This window comes from Engraulis encrasicolus, chromosome 6 (genome assembly GCF_034702125.1).
Source record: "Engraulis encrasicolus isolate BLACKSEA-1 chromosome 6, IST_EnEncr_1.0, whole genome shotgun sequence".
Taxonomy (NCBI): domain Eukaryota; kingdom Metazoa; phylum Chordata; class Actinopteri; order Clupeiformes; family Engraulidae; genus Engraulis; species Engraulis encrasicolus.
The window spans coordinates 24500330-24520413 of record NC_085862.1 but is presented as its reverse complement, the minus strand read 5'-3'; the positions used below and the strand labels follow the sequence as shown (position 1 = coordinate 24520413).

Below are 20084 nucleotides of genomic sequence, written 5' to 3'. Positions count from 1 at the left end.
AGCAATTTTTGAGGCTGTTTCCCCATTCAGTTTGAGAGGGTTTGATGACTCTGGTCTTACTCACCTGAGATAGATTCCCTAAGGCGTCACCAAAAGCGCTGCCAAGTGCAAGGACTTCCTTAATGAATAGCTTTGTTTGCACTCACTGGTTTCTCTGACTGATTATTACTTTACTGAGCAGTTTTTGGTTTGCCATGAACAAAGAACCTCTGGTTTTAGAAAGCACTCGTAGACACATTTTGTGAGTGTGATTGCCATGACTTTGCTTTCACCCTATACAGCTACAACACACATGCCTGTCAGCAGTTCGCCAGCCACCACCGAGTCTTTCACCACTGATGACCACACTGAGACAGGTTGATGCATAACTAAAATACACTGATAAAGGTGTAAAATCCCCACATAGGGGATGGATGGATGGATGTGGATGGATGGATGGATGGATGGATGGATGGATGGATGGATGGATGGATGGATGGATGGATGGATGGACGGACGGACGGTCGGATGGACGGATGGATGGATGGATTGATTGACCTGAAATAGATGCAAGAAGGTGTCACCAAGAGGGCTGCCAACTCTGAACAAACAACTTCAAGGAAGAACCCAGAAGCGCTCTGTGACACATTTTGTGATTATTGACAACTTTGCTCTCATTCTCAACAGCTACAACACCCACTCCTGTCAGCAGTTCTTCAGTGTCAACCACCAAAGGTTTAGATAACCACACATAGACAGTTTGATGCAAACTTAAAAACGAGTGAAGATTTCATTAGACCTACTATATAACACATACTGTATGGTTGGCTTGCTTGCTTGCTTGACTGATCATGGTTGCTTGACTGATCACTTTAATCATGGCATTATTATAATCTTTTAAAAATATGTTTTCTCTACGGGCCGCACTGAGTGAGGAAGCGGGCCGCATGTGGCCCCCGGGCCTCCAGTTGCCAAACCCTGTTATAGACTATCCAGTTTATGTCAATAGACTATCCACCTTATAGCTCCCATGATACCATCTGTGAAAAAGGGGTGACACTTCCACTAAGTTACGGTACATACACACCAAGATATTCGTGGTCGCTTAAAATGTCCGGGTGCATTGCGAGTTCGAGAGGTTTGCGGGCTGCCTTTCACACTGCACAGTCAGCGTCCACATTCTATTGCACGTGGGCGTCCGTGCAGGAAAATAGACTCAAGTACTATTTTCAAGGAGCATCGCCGACATGTCTGGTCTGCCACTCGCGGGGTCGGACATGCGCCGTGCTTACACCGCGCTCCTGTGTGCAAGGCATGATCTGTTTTCATGTATTCTAACCATTTCGGAGTGATACCGGACACGTTAAGTGGACGTGCCGCGCTTGCGGTGTGTAAGCACCGTTAGGCCTGGTTATGAGTGACTCTCTGTTAGCTGTTGCAGCATTTTAAAAATAATCAATCATCATATTGTACATTTTTTTGGACCAAAGGCCATCATACTTGCATCTATGCTTCTGATGGCAGGACGGTATGCAAAAAGTGGCATTGGATAACATTTGACTCATATATGCAGTTTGCTTTAGTTATCTGTGCGGTGCAGCCAAGAATGAAGGAAATAGCGTGTGTTTCACACAAACATAGAAAGTTAGAAAGTTAGAACTTAGAAACTTAGAAAGTTGCTTCTTAGGTAGTCCATTTGTTCACATGAGTCTTCAGCCAAACTGAAAATTGCACCCATTTTCCATTCGCATTTCCATTGCTATAGTGGTGACCCCAAAATAAGGTGTAAAAGGAAATTAATCAGACCCTCAGAGTGAAGAGGTTTAGAGTTGTATTTAGTTAGTGAGTTGTAGGACTCTATCATTATTGTTACTGGTTATCACTGGTCCATCACTGTCACTCACCAATGTTCAACGTTCAGTATTATTCATTACTTCATCACTTTATGGGTATTGGACCACTGTAGCTTGTCCTGTCTTGCACTTTGATGGCAGTCGGTAAATGTCAGTCCTGTGTATGTCTATGTCATTTCATGGTTTATGAGAGAAAACACAATTTCAATTTCATTGTATGACCTATGAAGAAACTGAAAATAAAAGCTGACTTGACTTGACTTGACCATGTATGACCAAAAGTTGACCAAATAATGACCAAAGTCCAGTTGCAGAAAATACCTTTATGTGGCCATTCAGTTCACCCTTTTCATACGGAATTGTTTTCTTTACTCTCTTTTTGCTCTCTTTTTCTCAGTTCCAACCACAACCAAACACAACAACAACCAACCCAACCCATACCCAACCCAACCCACATCCAACAACTCAATCCAGGTTGCCCATCACTATCACCATTGTTTTGTATTTTCATGGGCCTGGTGGACCCAGTAGAATTAATCTAAATTTCAACACATTTTCCACAGAGTGATTTTACTGTGCATAGAACATTTTTATCACACAGCTGAGGCAATATGGTCGGGGGGATAAATAGGGCCCGGGCACTTTTGGATTTAAGGGGGCCCCCTCATTATTATTAGTGCCGGAGAACTGACTCACCGGTGGGCCCCGCACCCTCATGTGCCCCTATTTTCAGTAATGTAAAAAAAAGTTAAAAATGGGGGCCCACGAGGGTGCAGGGCTCACCGGGAAACGCCTGCCATGCCAGATGGCCAGTCCAGCCCTGTTTCTATCCAAGATTTTGACTATCACCATTATTTTCTATTTTCATGGGGCTGGTGGCCCCGGTAGACTTCATCCAAATTTCAAAATATTTTACACAGTGTGTTTTTACTGGGTGTAGAACATTTTTACTATAGGGCCAAGGCAATATCTTTTCATAGGGGGCATTTGATGCACCCTAGCCTACAGTACAGCTAGATTGAACTTGCCGTCTGAAAGCATATCAAATTAATAAAGAAATGCACATTCAACAATGATATTACTGTATTTTACAGTCCCATGCTCGTAACATGTTTGTGAATGATTGTGGCTACGTAGGCTATAATGATTGTTTTGACATGTGCCTATTTTGCTTCAGTGTTAGACTATTGTTTATCTCCCTACAGGGTTCATTACCACTATTGGCCGCGCCACCAACTCTATTGCTACTCAGCACACAGGCCAACTTTCAGAAAGTAATTCAATTTTAATGTAGTTTGAAAAAAAATTCTCTTCATTGTCTTGTAAGCACATTAAGCAGTAAGCTTACCACACATCACAATGTATTAATAGCCTACAAAAGAAAACATGATTGTAATTTTGTGCTGCTGATTTTTCTATCCTATATGGTATCAATAGGTCTATTTGCTATGGATGCAATGCAATCTGGGATTACTTGTATGTAACACTTGTGCCTTTGGAGTACTGGTATTTGTAGACCACGTAAGTATAATTTCTCATGATAACAATCACTATTTCTCGATTCGGTGTTTGATGTTGAAGCTGATTGAAAAGTGAAGATGTGCTTGCAATAATGATTTTCAAAAAGCTGTCATTGCCTAATCACCACAAATAAAATGTGTGTGTGCGTGTGCGTGTGTGTGTGTGTGTGTGTGTGTGTGTGTGTGTGTGTGTGATATAGAACACTGCTATGATATCACTTATAGGTTTGGCTGCCTCTCTGAGCCTGCTCCTAATATTCATTGGATTATGCTTCACACATGAATGGTGAGTATCAACCCATACTGTAGATGTAGAAGCATCTCATGTACTGTATATAGACATTGGTGTTGCCTGATGTTTCTTTTGAATTGATAGCATTTGCTGTTTTTTCCCAGCTGAACAGGCTATGGTAGCCTACTATTTCTAAACCACAGTGCTAACCACCAAGTTAGCAAATGTATCACTCATTCACAGACTTTTGACTTTAAAATTTTCAATACACACAATTCTCTGCCTATACACACAAGTATTGATATAAATGGAAATGCCTGGTTTGACACAAGTGCGTGAGTGAGAGAGTGAGAGCCTATTTTGCATTTTGTGTGAGCTGTATTTGAAATTGTGTGCAGAGTTTTGCCGAAAACACGACGGTTGTGAATTTGTGTATAAACAGTTGAGGATAAACTGTTAAAAGCTGTGTTTTTGATGAATAGTATGTGACCCTGAAACTGTTGAATCTGCCCCAGGCTGGACGTTTGTCTCCTGTGTGGTGCATATTTGCTAGCACTTCTTACAGGTAAACAACACACATAATGCTCAGCTGACTCTCCTCTTAAGACAGCGTTTTGCATTTGCTGTTACTAAAGGCCCTGTGTTATGTCATATTAGTGTAGTACTATGGTAGTTCACTTTTCACTTGAAGGACAGGATCATGCACATCCCAGGGAAAGGTGCAGGACGAAGGTCAACTGTAGTTTTCAGAGTGAGGAGTCCGCACACTTAGAATCCTTTTTGTTGTGTTTTATTTTTTCATGGCAGGATAACGTTTCGACCTCGAGTCTTCTTCAGATTAACCATTTGCCACACTCGAGAATCTAAAGAAGACTGTTGAGGTCGAAACGAAACGAAACAAAAAAATAAAACACAACATAAAGGATTCTAATTGTGCGGACTCCTCATTCTGAGTTTACTTTTCACTGACTATTACAGTGTTCCACTGATGGAGTGGCGTGCATTAGTATGTGGTTGAGGGAAAAAGAGCATCTATTTCCCATTGTATTGATCTTTGAGGTGAAACTAGGGAAATTACAAGGTGATAAAGCCAAGCAGATTGAGGAAATGTGTCTTCATCTTATCTCTACTAATAAATGTGGATGTGTTTGCAGCTTCCTTCATTCTTATACGGTTGGATATTTCGGAGGGGTGGTTGAAGACTGCAGATACATTCTATGCAAGCTTCAGCTTGGTGTTTGTGTGCGTGGTGACAATCTGTGGTAGGTATTCAGGACCTACACTTTGTATTTATGTGTCCATTATTGGGTTGTTATCAGAATTGTTGTTGTTATCATTATTTACAATATCAGTTGTACATTTCATTTACACTGTTACCCTTCTGCCACTCAAATACTTTGTGTCCTATAACATGGACATAGGGTATGACAGTATGACTTTTTTATATACTTTACTATACTATTTTATTAACACTTATGCACATCTGCACCTATACTTCATTATATTTTTTATTTTTTTACATAATCCAACTATTACACTGTGGCATACTGCGTACCATATTATGTTTTCTACGGGCTCCTCCTATCACTTCTAGAGGTGCCTTTACTTCGGAAATATACATGTTTAACCCTCCTGTTATCCTCAGATTTTGGTTACATCTGTGATCCTTTGGGTCATTTTGACCCCAGCCATTTAAATATCTACAAAATCAGTAGAAGCAAAAACTTTTGCACCGGTTTAGGCCTCAGATATTTACTGTTGCTCTGTTGGGGACATAAACAGCCCTTTAGATAAGTCCTAGCACCCCCACACACAGCCCACACACCAAAAGAACTAATCCATGACCAGGCGAAAATGTGCAACAACTGCCCAAAAGTTGCCTTGCATTAGTTTTGGCTCTCGTCCACATCATACATATTGTTAGCTATCAGAGCCCTAATAAAGCAAAATGTTATGTTCTAAATAACTTATGTTCATGTATTTGACATAATCTAGACAGATTGGAACATGCATTAGGAAAATATGGATGTTCCATTTATGTTTAATACACTTAAAATAAATTGGGGTCAAATTGACCCCAAGGAACACAGATGTAACCAAAACATGTACAGCAATTAGGGAAAACATTTTTGTTGAAATTTCACTTTTTTTCACTTTGACCCAATATATTTAGGAAAAGTCATCAAATATGAAACAAAAGAATTATGTACATCATGTATTTTTAACAGATGTTGAAAGGGGTCAAATAGACCCCAAGGATAACAGGAGGGTTAATGACAATGCATTTGCATCCAACACACATATGGACACACAAACAGATCTCCAAGCAGTGCAAGAAACAGTTTGTTGTTTTCATATTTGGGTTACGTGTTTGTGTTATTTCAGACATTATCATGCACTGTGGACTGTGCTCATGGGTAAGATCATCTTTTCTTTTGTTATCAAGAGGCCTAAATTAAAGGATTAATTACATAAGCAAACAAAAAGAAATGATATTGATTATTTTGACATTAAATTGAGAGATATGTGCACTGAAGTTACTGTATAACTAACTGATAATGACTAATTCTTTCCCCCCCTTATGTTTGTTTCTTTGTGTACGTGCTTACTAGTTTGAGGAAAAATGCTTTAAGATCATCTGTGCTTATATCAGTGTCATATTTGTACTTCTATCAGTGGCCCTCTTTGTGCAGCTGCTGGACATTGTCTTGACCTAAGCAAATCTGTCTTTGTCTGTATGCAGTGTGTGTGTGTGTGTGTGTGTGTGTGTGTGTGTGTGTGTGTGTGTGTGTGTGTGTGTGTGTGTGTGTGTGTGTGTGTGCGTGTGTGCGTGTGCGTGTGTGTGTGTTTGTCTGTGCGTTTTTTATTTATGGATTGAAGTACTTACATTACAAATGTAAGTACTTAGTGAGTGTATACTCACTATTTGCCGTTACTATTTATTTTCTCCTGTGCATGAAAATGATATTCAAAATGTTTTGAAATTGTATTCGAAAAGTTTCTTCTGTAATATTCTGAAATGTATCATAAGGCATGAACTGACTTGTTTGTAATGGCATTAATATGTAGTGTCTGTGGAAATGTGGTGCCACAAAACTTTGGTACCACAAAAAAGCCAATGTAAAGTAACTGCTAAAATAAAGTGCTTCTGAGTCATTTCTTTTTTTTAAATTTGCATTGAGAAATACAAGTAGAAGATAGGAGCTGTTCAATCCATTATGTATGTATGTACAGTATGTATGTATGTAGTTGTCATGTGTTTATCGTAGACACAAGAAATTCAGAATGGGATGAAATGATGAAAAAAATGAGAGGAAGGATGTGAGAAGGAGACCAAAACCCAGGCCGCTTCTATGGACAGTGACCAGAAGTGGCCAAAGTAAAAGTAGAAGCACAAAAAAACCCTGAAACCCTGAGAATTTATTTAATCCTTATTTCCTTCTTTCTTCCCTGTTTCCTTTCGTTTACATTTGTTAACTTTGTGAAGCACATTGAGTTGCACCTGTGTATGAAATGCGCTATATAAATAAACTGGCCTTGCCTTGCCTAATAACAGTTTCCTTCCAACACAAGTAACTTGAGCTACACTTGACCTGCCTTCACAATGTTTTTGTTGGCCCTTTATATCTTGGATTGTGAAAATTGTGCAAATGCATGTTAGACTATCTAAATATTCCACCAGGATAACGACTCATATTGCCTATTTAACTTGTTTGGTCTTGTGGTTTTGTAAGTACACAAGGTATTGCTACGTATACTTTGTTGGACTGTACTTACTAATATAGATATAACATCAGATGGACTGTGACATTCCCTCATAGTAAGACCCATCCCATGCCTTATGCCTACTATTCATTAAAAATACTTCACCTCAGTCCACAACATTACACCGTCTTAACAAATGCATTCTGATTTGGTTATTGGGATGTTGGTAAAAAAAGAGTAGGCCTACCTGATACCAGGGGCCGTGTCAGTCTTAAAGGATAACTTCTGCCAATTTCAATATGCTGTTGTATTGCTCACGGTACCTGACTTGTCAGTACCCGCTGATGCTGCATTTTTCGACTCAGCCCTTTCCAAGATCTGAGCTATTCTAATGTCTTGTTTACATCAAAAACTTTCTTAACATAAGCCTATCCCAAAAGGTACCACTGTTTATTTGTTGTCTGCTGATGTTGCATAACCATTTGGATGTTATTGGGAATAAATCAAGATGTTTTTTTTAAAATGTAAACGAACACCTGCCCCCATTACAATGACTAGGATCTCGGAAAAGGCAGAATAAAAAAACAATTCAGATAGTGACAAGTCCAGGGTAGTCTGGGCACAACTGTATGCTAAAATTGGCAGAAGTTATTCTTTAACACAATGAACTGTAGCCATGTGTTTCCCCAGGAGCCACAACAACACTTCCAGGGAACTGCCCTAGACTCATAAATCTACACAAGAGCGTGTGGACTTTGCAATGACCCAAATAACGCAGACACAGAGAGAACATACCCTGACCCTTTCATATCAGAATCTCCTTCCAGAGAAACTCGCAGCCATCATAAAACACGTCAGACATCAACAGGCCTTTCAGAGTATTTTCACGCTTTCCCTATACAGAAATAGAATCAATGGGCTTGCTTTGTTTTGATGAAGAGGTGTGCAATGGAGTCTGTGACGGTGGAGGTGGATTTGTATTTTGAATTTTTAGAAAATGAAGCGAGTATTACAAAGCTTAAAACAGACAGTATGTGGACTTGATTGCTGCCTTTATATGATGTTTAATGAAAATAATTGCATATACAAACAGTATGCACATACACTACATAAAGACAGACACATTAAGACATAATAAAGACATAATAGACACATAAAGACATAAACACAGTGCTGGACTGGTACAAAACAAAAGGCCCATGAATTTTTGTGCAGCCCCTTCAAAATTTTGGGCCAGTCTCTAAGAAAAAAAACTTAAGAGCATGTTGCATGTGCATATTCATAAAGAATGCATGTGTAGAGGGATAGATAGAGTCTATTCTCTCGCACTTTTAATACATTTACAGTGTTTCCATAATTGCTGTCATTGCTTGTACAACACAGAGGTGTGTTCAGGGCTGGACTGGTCATCTGGCACAGCGGGCATTTCCCGGTGGGCCCCACACACTCCTGGGCCCCTATTTTCAGAAATCAGGAGGATGTGTGGCTCACCGGTGAGACAATTCTGCGCCGCTATTATGAGGGGGCCCTTTAAGCCAACAGTGCCCGGCACCTATGTTCTGCGCCGCTAGTTATGAGGGGCCCCTTTAAGCCATAAGCGCCCAGGCCCTATGTTTTGCGCCGCTAATTATTAGGGGCCCCTTTAAGCCATGCGTGCCCGGGCCCTATTTCTTCCCCAGTCAAGCCCTGGGTGTGGTCGACTCATTTACACAGTAAAGAGCAGGAAGCCACTGAAGATGCTGTAACTGTTAGGATCGCCAAAAAGCCTGAAGCATTTCTTGATTTTCATCTAAACTTCATCTCCCTCCTCCAGCTGCAGAGTGACTTCGTTGGACAAAGAGGTCTGATGTCCTGGCATTGGCATACTCATGCATGTACATCGCCCTCTGCCTATTCTTATACATCATGATTCCCATTGTGCGTGAGTGCAGATAATCTCTAACAGATCATCATGCGCGTGTGTTCAGATCATCTCTAGTTATATAGAACAGGAGGGGGTATTCATGGTACAACAAAAAAGCTAAGGAGGTATACCAGACAGAAAAGGTTAGGAAACACTGCCTTAGCCTATGACCGTGTTTGCCAAGCTGCTAGCTATCTCCCTGGCAGCAATCATCAGTTGAAGGTGGTGCACTGATGAGCATGAGGAACAAGGAAGTGATCAATGTCTACACAACACTTTTCACCAGAGATGTGGACTTGAGACTTGTGAGTTAGACTTGAGTCAGACTTTAGTCACAGATGACTTGACTTGACGCCATTGACTCAAGACTTGACTTGACGTTACAGTTTTAGCTTGCAATGACTTGCAATAGTGAGCCTAAATATATACATTTTTTTGCATGTGTATGAAAAATTACATGATACCCTTAACGACTGGCAAAGGGGAACAGGCACAGCATTGTGAGAGGTGAAGTATTTATTAGCAAAAGTAATTTTGCATAAAATACAAGGTGACTTGTTAAGGACTTGGGAAAAAATTAGACTTGGACTTGACTTGGCTTAGGCACGACTTGGTCAAATGTGTCTGAACTTGTTGACTTGACTCGGACTTGAGACTTAGGCCTACTTGTGACTTGCAAATTAGTGACGTTTGTCCCATCTCTGCTTTTCACATTTCAGCATCTTACTTTTGAGTGTTAATCCTTTCATGCAGAGTCTGTTATAACCATATTGTCACCAAAATGGTATGGACTTTGGTCTTTATCTGTTACTTGAGAGTCTTGGTAATGCCATCATTGCCATATTGTTTTTATGCCTACTGTAGTTAATTTTTTTCAGAAATAAGTGAATGGGATCGCAAGCGGTCCCATCTGGATGAAAGGGCTACGTGAGTATCACAAACAGAAATAGCAGTGCGCAGATTGGCTAAACGTCACAAGCAATTAATCTTCAGTTGTGCACACAGTATCTATGCAATGACAAGAAACACACACTGTATTCTGACAAGGAAACTGCACCAGAAAATGAGTGCCATGCAGAAGTAAGGACTTTCCGCTTTCTCCTCTCTGTTGCACATTAACTCTGCAGCTAGTAAATCAATCACAGTCTATCTCATTGTGTGCTCCACTCCTTGTGATTTAAATTGTTTAACCGTGATTAACCTGCACTGCATCGAAAGGGCTGACCTGCTTGGAGAACCAGGAAACACAATGTAGCCTATAATAACTATGCTATACCAACATTTGTACTTCCATTTGAAAGGTTGGCTGGCACGTAGGTGCATGTTTTGTCACCTAGTTGTGAACTGGAAATTGGGGCTGCAGTGGCGCCTGGCGCAAACAGTAGGCTAGGTCACTCGTCTACCATGCGGCTGACCCGGGTTTGATTCCCGGCCCGGGTCCTTTGCCGGTCCTTCCCCGTCTCTCTCTTCCCACTCATTTCCTGTCACCACCTTCACTGTCCTATCCTAAATGCAAAAGTAAAACAAAGACAGCCCCCCCCCCCAAAAAAAGAAAAAAAAAGGTTGGATAATGGAAAAGAATGTCCAAGGCAGCATGGGTACTCCCAGGCTAACGAAACATACAGTTGATTTTCTGCAAGACTGCTCGATTCGCTTATTCGCCGTTTTCTGGGGGGGCGTTGCGCATCAAAATCCTACCGCTCCAGACACTCCATAAAAAAGCAAAGCCAGACTACCGTTTGGGGCCAATCCTTTGACGGAAGTACGTAGGATGGCTCGCGAGGCTGGTGCTGTGATGCAGCGCAATAAGGCACCTAACCACAAGTGGTCTTGCAATGGCCATGGGGACCCGATTTGATTTCTCAGCCCTGCACCATCCCACTCTTCCTGTCATAATATCTACTGTCCTATCCTCAACCATTTCGTATATTCATTTGTGGGCCGCCGTAGCTTAGTGGTTAAAGAGATGGGCTTTAGTTGCAGGTTCGAATCCCACCCATAACACTCCACCACACTCCATGGCTGAGGTGCCCTTGAGAAAGACACCGACGTCACCTAACCCCATACTGCTCCATTGCTTTTTTGGACAAAAAAGTGTCAGCTGAGTGTAATGGAATTTGTGGCTTGATTGGTGGGTGTTCAAAATAAACTTGTGCCCACGCATGAATGTACCATTTTGAAATTTGATACAGCATGTAGGTATGCACCATGGCTCTGACCCCTCTGACTCTAAGAGTGTATTAGCTAATAATTACATTAATAAATAATGCATTCATAAATAATGTCCTCAGTTATTAACTTCTACCGTCCTTTTTTTGTAATTTATGTGAAGCACATCCAATTGCACTTGTGCCTGAAATGCACAATACAAATCAACTTGACTTGCGATAAAAGACAGAAAGCAACCATGACATCAGTCTATGTTGCTAACATATTGTCCAAGAGACCGGTTACAAACATACAATATAGATTTTTAATTAACAAGAAAAAAACCCAACTCAACAGCATTAAAAGTCAACCGAAAGTCAAGAAACAAACCGAAAATGTATTTTTTGACATTCTGACACAGGATGAAGAACTCAGTGCAGTCGGGAGGAAAGATCCATTTGAATGTATGCAGGCTTATGAACACAACACAGCCTTAAAAGGACCACATCTGACAATTTCAATATGCTGTTGTATTGCTCACGCTACCCTTGACTTATCAGTACCCGGTGATGCTGCATTTTTCGGCTCAGCCCTTTGCGAGATCTGAGCTATTCTAACGGGGGCAGATTTTGTTTACATCGAAAACATTTTCTAACATAGGCCTACTCCAAATATTTTCCCAAAAGCTATCGCTGTTTGCTAGTTGTCTGCTGATGCTGCATAACCTTTTGGATGTTTTTGGGAATAAATCAAGATATTTTTTTGAAATGTAACAATTACAATGACCAGGATCTCGGAAAAGGCTGAAGAAAAATAAAATTAAAAACATCTCATGTACTGACAAGTCCAGGGTAGTGTGAGCATTACTACTGCATGTTGAAATTGGCTGAAGTTTTCCTTTAACAACATGGCTACTACTGTAAACAATCAACCAATTCACTAATTAATCAAATAATCAAATGATGTACGAGAAATATATACACAAACTATGTACACACTAGAAAATATATTGTTTTTCAACACGTTTCACGAGCATTTTTTATATAATAGAAACATTTGAGTCCAATAATAAAAAAAAAAAAACGAACAAAGAAACAAACACAAGGTCTGTTTTCACTGTCTTTTCGGAAATTATTTCCTTCCAAATTGCCTCCATTGGGCACCTCGGGCCACCGTAGGAGAGCGGAGAGTTGAACACCCCGACCCCCCTCTCCGGCCATATGGAGGTCTGTTGTCGGGGTGGGGGGGTGGGGAGTGTCCACCCCACGGCCATTTGCTTCAGTCCATGTTCTTAACGTACAGCATTGTACAAACCTGATTTGGGTTGGCCAAAGCACAGTGCATCCTTGAGCACTGGGACCTCGAAACAACCTACTGTATGTCCGGTAATCAGATTCAAGTCATCCAAATAAAACCATCCTAAAACTCACCATCGCACACTCAAAACCATGTGCACATACGCCCAACTCTCACTCACTCTCTCGCTCACACACACACAAGCGCATGTGCAGGTACACACATGCGTGCATGTTAAGACATGTGAATATTAACACACACACACACACACACACACACACACACACACACCGTAAATTCTGATGCTCTAACAGGATGCCATCGACGCGTCTCCTAGTCTTTGGACCACATTTGGACAATGCCTCTATTACTCTTCGCTCACTATTACACCCTGGCTCTCCCATCTCAGTCTCTCTCGCAGCCCCCTTTCTCCACATGTTCCTCCGCCTCAACAGGCAGGATGAGATGCGATATGCGGCTCCACAGCCCGCTCAGCTTGTCCACATCCATCTTGTCAAACGTGTCGCGCTGATCGGGGATCAGAAACTTCTGGTGAATATGGCCGTGAACCAGCTCCTCGACCTGTGGCAAGCTGACGTCCGGCCCCACCGTGTCCAGGGGCAGGAGGACTGTGAAGGCCAGGAGAGGATGCTTGTAGGCCGCGTTCTCGTGGTCGCAGTAGCGGTAGAAGATCAGGCTGGAGCTCGGAGGCAGCTCCTCCAGACGGTGGATGACAGCAGCTGGCTTGTCCCCCTCAAACGCTTCCTTCAGCTTGGTGTCCAGCTCGAGTTTCACCTGAGAGACACAGGCATGGACACATGAATTCCTGATGCACATTAGTAAATAAACAATCAAAGAAGTGCAGCATTTGGGATACACTGAAGATATCAACACCAGTAGTCAGCAGGTTACTACTACGGAATGGTGCATGGAAGAATGAATACATGATCGACATTAGTTAAGAATTTAAAAGTAGAATGCAATGACATTGAAATGATATGGATGGGTGACTGAATGAATGAGAATATATGGATGCATCAACATTTTGTAATCAATCAGTCATAAACAACTCAAAATTGACAATACAAGAACCCGTTTCTAGAAAGCATCATTGCTAACCAGTTAGCAACTAAGTAGCTTGCCAATGGGAAATTGCATTGCAAACAAGTAAGTTGTTAACTTGGTTAGCAACAACACTGTCGAGAAACGCACCCCAGAATAGGTGACGGGGGTGGGAAAATACAGAGCAGGTGACAAGGGAGGTTGGTCTTGGCATTAAAACAAGCCTGATAGTAGAAGAAAGTTCTGAACCTGTAACTTCTGAAACAAACGTTTTTTGTTTTTTTTTTTAAATAAGAGAAAAACCTGATGATTTTATTTTATTCTTGTAAGCTAACTCTGTTGAGCCTCAATAGTCCTGCATTAAATACACAAAGTGCATGCAGTCCCCTGCCCACCTGATCGCTGTCCATGCCGGCCATGCGGCTGCCGTCCAGCTCCAGCGCGGACCCGTTCAGGGCGGTGGAGAAGGCGGAGGCCAGGCGTCTGGCTAGGCACCCCAGCGTCGCCTCGGCCCCCCGGCCCCCAGCCAAGATGAAGCTGACCGGCTCGCTGGGCTGGGCTGCCCCCAGGTGGCGCTGCAGGTGTATTTGGGTGCGCCGCCACAGCTCCTCCCTCTGGCTGGGGAAGTGCTGCTGCAGCGCCCTCATGTGGCCGGAGAAGGTACTGACGGTGGCTTCCTGTACGGGCGATGAGGGGGTTGAGCGGTGGCGGAGGCGCTGGTAGAGGGAGGACCAGGGCATCCTCTGGTAGGCCAGCACGCCCACGGCCAGCAGGGAACAGAGCAGGAAGAGCCACAGGATGAGGGTGTACAAACCACTCGCTGCACCTCCACCTATGCAGATGAAGAGTGAAAACTTCTATCAGCATTTTGCACTTAAACTATAATAACAATGATAGATCTGTTTTGTATAGTGCTTTGCTTAGTGGGCCTACTCAAAATCGGAGATATTTCTATCACAAAAAAATCTTTTCATCATCTTATCTTACTTTTAAAAAGTCCAGCTTGTTTTGACCCAGAAGGCTCCTAACGATACATTTTGACTACATCAATTAGGTTTAATAAATTGTCCTTAATATAGTGATAATTTGCAGGTTTAGATGAGACTTGTGTACACCTCCAGTCACAGGTAACACTTAAGATTATACTAAAGGGAAGATGTTAGACGTATGTAAGTTATGTTGCATAATGCATTTACTGTATACTTTTGGGGTATTTTTTTGCCATTGAGCCACAGCGGGACAACAGACAGATTACCTGAAGATGGAATGTTGGTCTTGGCATTCTGTGCTTCTCTTTTGCCTTTTGAACAAACACACATTATTGACAATTTGCTGAATGGACCTCTGGAGGAACGTAAAATCTATGAGAACCAAGTTACTGATGGAGCAAAATTAGACAGCTGCTTATACCTGTTTTTCTGGGAGGATCTTTTTTAACGGAGACATTGTTTTGGTTCTGGACTGGAATACCTCCCGTCCGTCGGCTTTTGGACAAGTCTACACAAAAGAGCACAAGCACAAGTCACAAAAAAAGTCAGACAGCAGACTTCCCATAGACGTCACAGAACTTATCATAACCACATGGAAAATTCACGGCTTCACTCCAGAGACTTTTAGTACGCAATTTCTGCATTTCATACTGGGCATTGCTTACTTGTCTAGGTTAATATGCCCTTTTTAGTCTGATGTGCACGTATATTGCGCACACATTCAAAGAATAATGATCTTGAGGGGCAGATTTAAGTAAGGTGTCTGAAAAAAGTAATATCTACACATAGCTCTCTCACTGTGATTTAATTGATCATTCAAGTTGCAAAATGCTTCATAAGGTGCACCTGACAAAGACGTTTGTTGGTTAAAACCTTGAGCAATTTGATTTAAAAACTCATGTGAAGATGTTATTTGTACTCTTGGTGTTACTCTTTATTATTTCTATATTCTATATCTTCCAGCTTGGGATCAATCATGAAAACGAAGTTGTATGTCCACACACTTGCTCATATTTTTTTTTTCTTTTTCTTTTAAGCAAAACGGGAGCAAAAACATTTGTTTTCATGATTGTCTGACCCTTTTGTCTTCCACCTACGTTCTGGGTGTGTTCACCTCTACCTTACTTGACTAGCTTGGAATCAATCAAATAAATCAAACATTCGATCCATCCACCAATTAAAAGGGCAAGGTGCGTGCGTACCTTGGACAACAGGGTGTGTACCGTGGGACTGCCGGCTGTCCCGGGGTGGGAGGCCCTCCCTCATCCTCTGTTGGTACTGTTGCATGGTGCTTTGTATCGTTTGGTGATCCGGCGGCTTGGCTGTGGAGACGCCTCCCTGCCCCTTGACACGCTTCTGCCTCTGAGCCTCCGTAGGTCTGGTCGCTGGGACGCCATGCCGACTCCTGCTGTAGGTCTCAGTGCTGGCGTAGTTCTGGACACCGATGGGGACGTGCAGTGAGGTACCAGAACCTCTCTTTGAAGACTCTGAAATACAGGAACCAGAAATTTCCTTTCAATTTTCGGATGAAACACCACCAGCGCCTCTTTTTTTATGCACACAGACCAAACACAGATACTGTACACATGGACAAAGACGTGGGCAAAGACTTGTCTATCAGGTTAAGATATATTAGTGATGGCAGTCTGGCACAGCGCACCGGAACGTGTTTCAAACCATCAACAGCGAAAACCATAAAACCACTGTTCCGAAATTTGCTTCAGTGCGGGAAAAACCACGTGATCTATTACGTATGAAACAGTAAACTGTTTCAGTTTTCCGAAAGTAGCTGCAGTGTTTCGCGCTGCCACACGAACTAGCAGGCGCATTCATGCGTTTGGCCCGTTGCGAGCTGTCTGCCAGGTTGCAGTGGAGAGAAGAGAGATTTCATTTCATGATTGACTGTCATTATACGTCCCACTTTATAGACAGGTAGACAACATCATCTAATTTATGAATTCAACAAGGAGAAGACAATGTTCTGCAATGCTTTATTCTGATCGCCCAAAAAAACAATAGTAGCCTAATAATAAATAAATAGATGTCTTGTGGCATTGTTATATGACTTTGTAATGTCGTCTACCTCAACTGCCTCTTCAGTAGTGGGGGTAATGTCGCAGATGATGAGAGCATCATCTCATTTTATCGAATTGAGCCCATTTGCAAACATGGCTTTTCACCAGGAGAGGGCACTGTTACTGAAGCTTCAAGTACTAACCCAATTTTTGAAACAATGTGCCTAAATGGTTCAGAGCTTCAACGAAGCTTCATTTGCCCATGGATGGCCATGGTGTTTCCTGGATTTGTGTGATGTCAGGTGAATGCCCCTTTAGAAGACCTTCAGTTAGGAGACCTTTGGAGACTTAAGGTTCACAATAAATGGAGTTTCCTTTGCAATGTAGCGCCCATCTTATACAAACCGTCACCAAATGTATTGGGGTATCTTACTCTAATAAACAATTATTTGACGTGGGTTTAGGGGACGGCAAAATTCAGTTCTTGGCAAGTCACTTCACTTACATCTTTGTAATACCTCAAGGAAGCTACTAGCCAGGCCATGCCCTCCTAGTGACGCAACATCTAGTCAGGCCAGGAGCAATACAAATATCGTTTCTGAGCTCCAGAAAAATCTGGAACTCCTCCCACTTTGTCGGGAAGCAAAAAAAAATAAAAAAAAATAAAAAAAAAAATAGTAGCAAACAAGGGAGGTGGGTCAACTATGCCATTTGGGAAATGTTAATTGTTATGCTTTTGGTCAGGCCAAGGGTCCATTCCAATATGCAGACTTGCATCCTCCACTTGTGCTTGTGGCCTCGTACCAGGAAGTAATATGTTGTGATGACATCACTGACAACAGCATTGTATTTCAATATCTCACAAAAGCTCAATTGTAACGTCATTTTCTCATTTGCAAACTGGATGGTGATTGAAGAATAGTCCCCCAAAAGTTGTTGTGGCTAGTCTGACTGCTGGGAAACGTAATTGTTTTCTCCACGGAGGCGGGGCGAGGCTACAAGCACAAGTGGAGGACGGGAGTGTGCATATTAGAATGCACCCCTCGTCTCGAAGAGATTCGAAAGTCAATAATGAATCAAGTTAGGAAGCTACAGTACTTAGGAATAAGAAGACAAAAGCTCTGTCTGAATGAGAGAGGAGGAGAGGATAAAAAGAAATAGGCTTACACACCTGTACTGTGTTTCAGTGCCTCGCCATCCATTCCTGCACTTGCTGGACCTTGGCGAATAGCTGTGCGATGCCTCAGTTCAGGCTCCACGAGGTCCGACACTAGCACGCTGGAGGCGTGTAGAGGCATACCCTTCAGGGGCTCCAGACGGACTGATGATCCTGTGCGAGGGGCAAGGGGCAAAATAAGCTTCTGCCATTGGGTTTACACAGGGCGGGCAGGCATGCAAATCCACTTGAACACATATTGAAGCCTACCTGAACCATGAGTCTGCGCAAGACCTAAAACATAACACATGTCGACATTTCATGGAAATTGATTGAAAACCAAGGACAGCTGCATGTCTGGTATTTCAAAGAGCAACACATCCATTTCCATATGTTTGAATGACTTTGACTTTAATAAAATGTGAAGTGTCCTACTTTTGATGAGTTTGCGTGGTGAAACTTTCTTCTGTCCTCCTGAGCTCATCTCTCCGTCTTCATCAGACTCCGAACCATCTCCGCCATCAGCATCCGACTCCATGTCAACCTCGCTCCCCGATGTAGCTTCTCCCTCTTCTTCCCCTGACTGCATGCTACGCCTTTTCTTGGGTGGCTCTGTTTGGATTTGGCATCCCAAGAGAGTTAACAACACAGCCGTCCAACATAACTCTCTGGTTAACACATCCTGACACATTTCGTGTAGTAATGTAGGCACGCACTTCATAAAACAGATGACCACTTGAAACTGTAATTTTAGATAATGACTAAAGCTGCGCCCATGTGTTTACAAAGAGAACATTCCTACCAACGATACAGACTAGAAGTTCCTACCGTCGGAATCGGTGCTAGGACGTCTTTCTTTTGCATCGGACCCATTGATAGTAGTTGGATGATCGGCATCTTTCCGTGTTCTCTTCAACGGATCTCGTGGTGTCAGGAGAGGGGGGAAATCTTTAGAAATAACAAACAACAACGCAACTAATGTAACCGTTTGCTAAAGTCAGCCAACTCTACCACTTTCTCCAACAATAAGGAAAGTGAAACTAAACTGACGATTCCAAACACGCGCCTATAGAGGCTGAAAAGTGCTGCTTATAGCTGTTGAGTACATTTACGCGAAATAACATACATGAGCGATTCCACACAACCACCACATGGATCGATGGTTGTGCCAGTTGCTGAAATGACAGATGTGCTAGAACTGAGAATGAAACTTGCCTGAGAGACTTCACACACTACTTCCGTTTGCATAGGGAAATGTCTACATCTAGAGATATTTTACAATATTCTGAACTCAGCTCATCTTAAGTTTGATATGAATATGCATTGCTTTATAGTTAGGGGGAAGACGGTGAACAACTAATTACCGTTATGCGCTACATTTGTTTAAAATCACATGTCATAAATGTCCCGCTCAATGTAAAGTGTGTGATCAACCTGACGATAGCAAACGTTTTGATATAGCCGTGGAAGATCCAATATCTATAAGCCAAATCCAGTCGACCCTCACCTTTTGCCGACTGTCTTGTGAGTCTCCTGTTCGGTGGATCAGCAGTTCCCGATTGATCATCGCCAGAAGCCATTTTCTTCCACTTTGAAGCAAAACAATAGTGGCTACATTGGCGAATAAAAGTTTTCAGACCCCATTGACGTTAGCTGCTTTCGCTACGGCTGTTTGTTTCTCCACGGACCATTTTCCTGAGTACCGCCGCCGTTATCTCCCGGAAGTGATATAGGGACAAAATAATAGCAACAATAAAAGTCAGTGCCAACACATTAATATAGCAGAATTTCCAATAGATACGTTTTTAACGAGTAAACCAGCAGGCCTTAATAATAATGAGATCAGATTTCTTATTTTCCTCACTCACATAAGGCCAATGTCTTTTGAATTCTCACAAAATATGAAAATATTATCACATATTTTCATCATTGAACTGGCCCAAGCTGGTTTACAAATATGTTTCATAAATATCTTCTCACAAGTACGAAAAGCAGTGAATATTAAGTTCAAAGTATTTTCTGTTGTGTATGCCTACTGTACATAACCATAGGTAGGCTTACGTAGGGCAGTCCAGAGCCATCTAATATCAGAGTTACGCCACTCCCATAGACCTCTATGGACCAATCTTTCCACAGCAATGGCGGCTCTCATGGAGCCTCACGGAGCGTTAACATGGAAATCCCCATTGACTTTAGTTCTATTAGAAGTTACTTAGTTCTAGGAGG

At 42.1% G+C, this 20084-nt stretch overlaps 1 protein-coding gene and 1 long non-coding RNA gene across 4 annotated transcripts; one reads left to right on the top strand and one right to left on the bottom strand.

Annotated features, from left to right (window-relative positions):
- The first annotated feature begins 2238 nt into the window (after window positions 1-2238).
- LOC134450283 (uncharacterized) lies at window positions 2239-3637 on the top strand. The gene is made up of 4 exons (XR_010035061.1): window positions 2239-2306; window positions 3038-3106; window positions 3270-3353; window positions 3553-3637. It is a non-coding gene; the product is annotated as an uncharacterized LOC134450283 (long non-coding RNA).
- Window positions 3638-12121: 8484 nt separating this feature from the next.
- si:dkeyp-82a1.6 (torsin-1A-interacting protein 2) lies at window positions 12122-19898 on the bottom strand. 3 transcript variants are annotated; one of them, XM_063200999.1, is made up of 10 exons: window positions 19366-19898; window positions 18687-18806; window positions 18294-18470; window positions 18129-18152; window positions 17874-18032; window positions 15890-16174; window positions 15109-15195; window positions 14954-14998; window positions 14094-14530; window positions 12122-13431 (listed from the first exon to the last, which is right to left on the bottom strand). In XM_063200999.1, exons 1-10 carry the CDS (start codon window positions 19436-19438, stop codon window positions 13042-13044), a joined length of 1797 nt encoding a protein of 598 aa, XP_063057069.1. In that variant the 5' UTR covers window positions 19439-19898; the 3' UTR covers window positions 12122-13041. The 3 variants fall into 3 exon arrangements, with proteins under 3 accessions (XP_063057069.1, XP_063057071.1, XP_063057070.1); XM_063201001.1 differs by having other exon boundaries at window positions 18687-18779; XM_063201000.1 differs by lacking the exon at window positions 18129-18152.
- Between the last annotated feature and the right edge of the window lie 186 nt (window positions 19899-20084).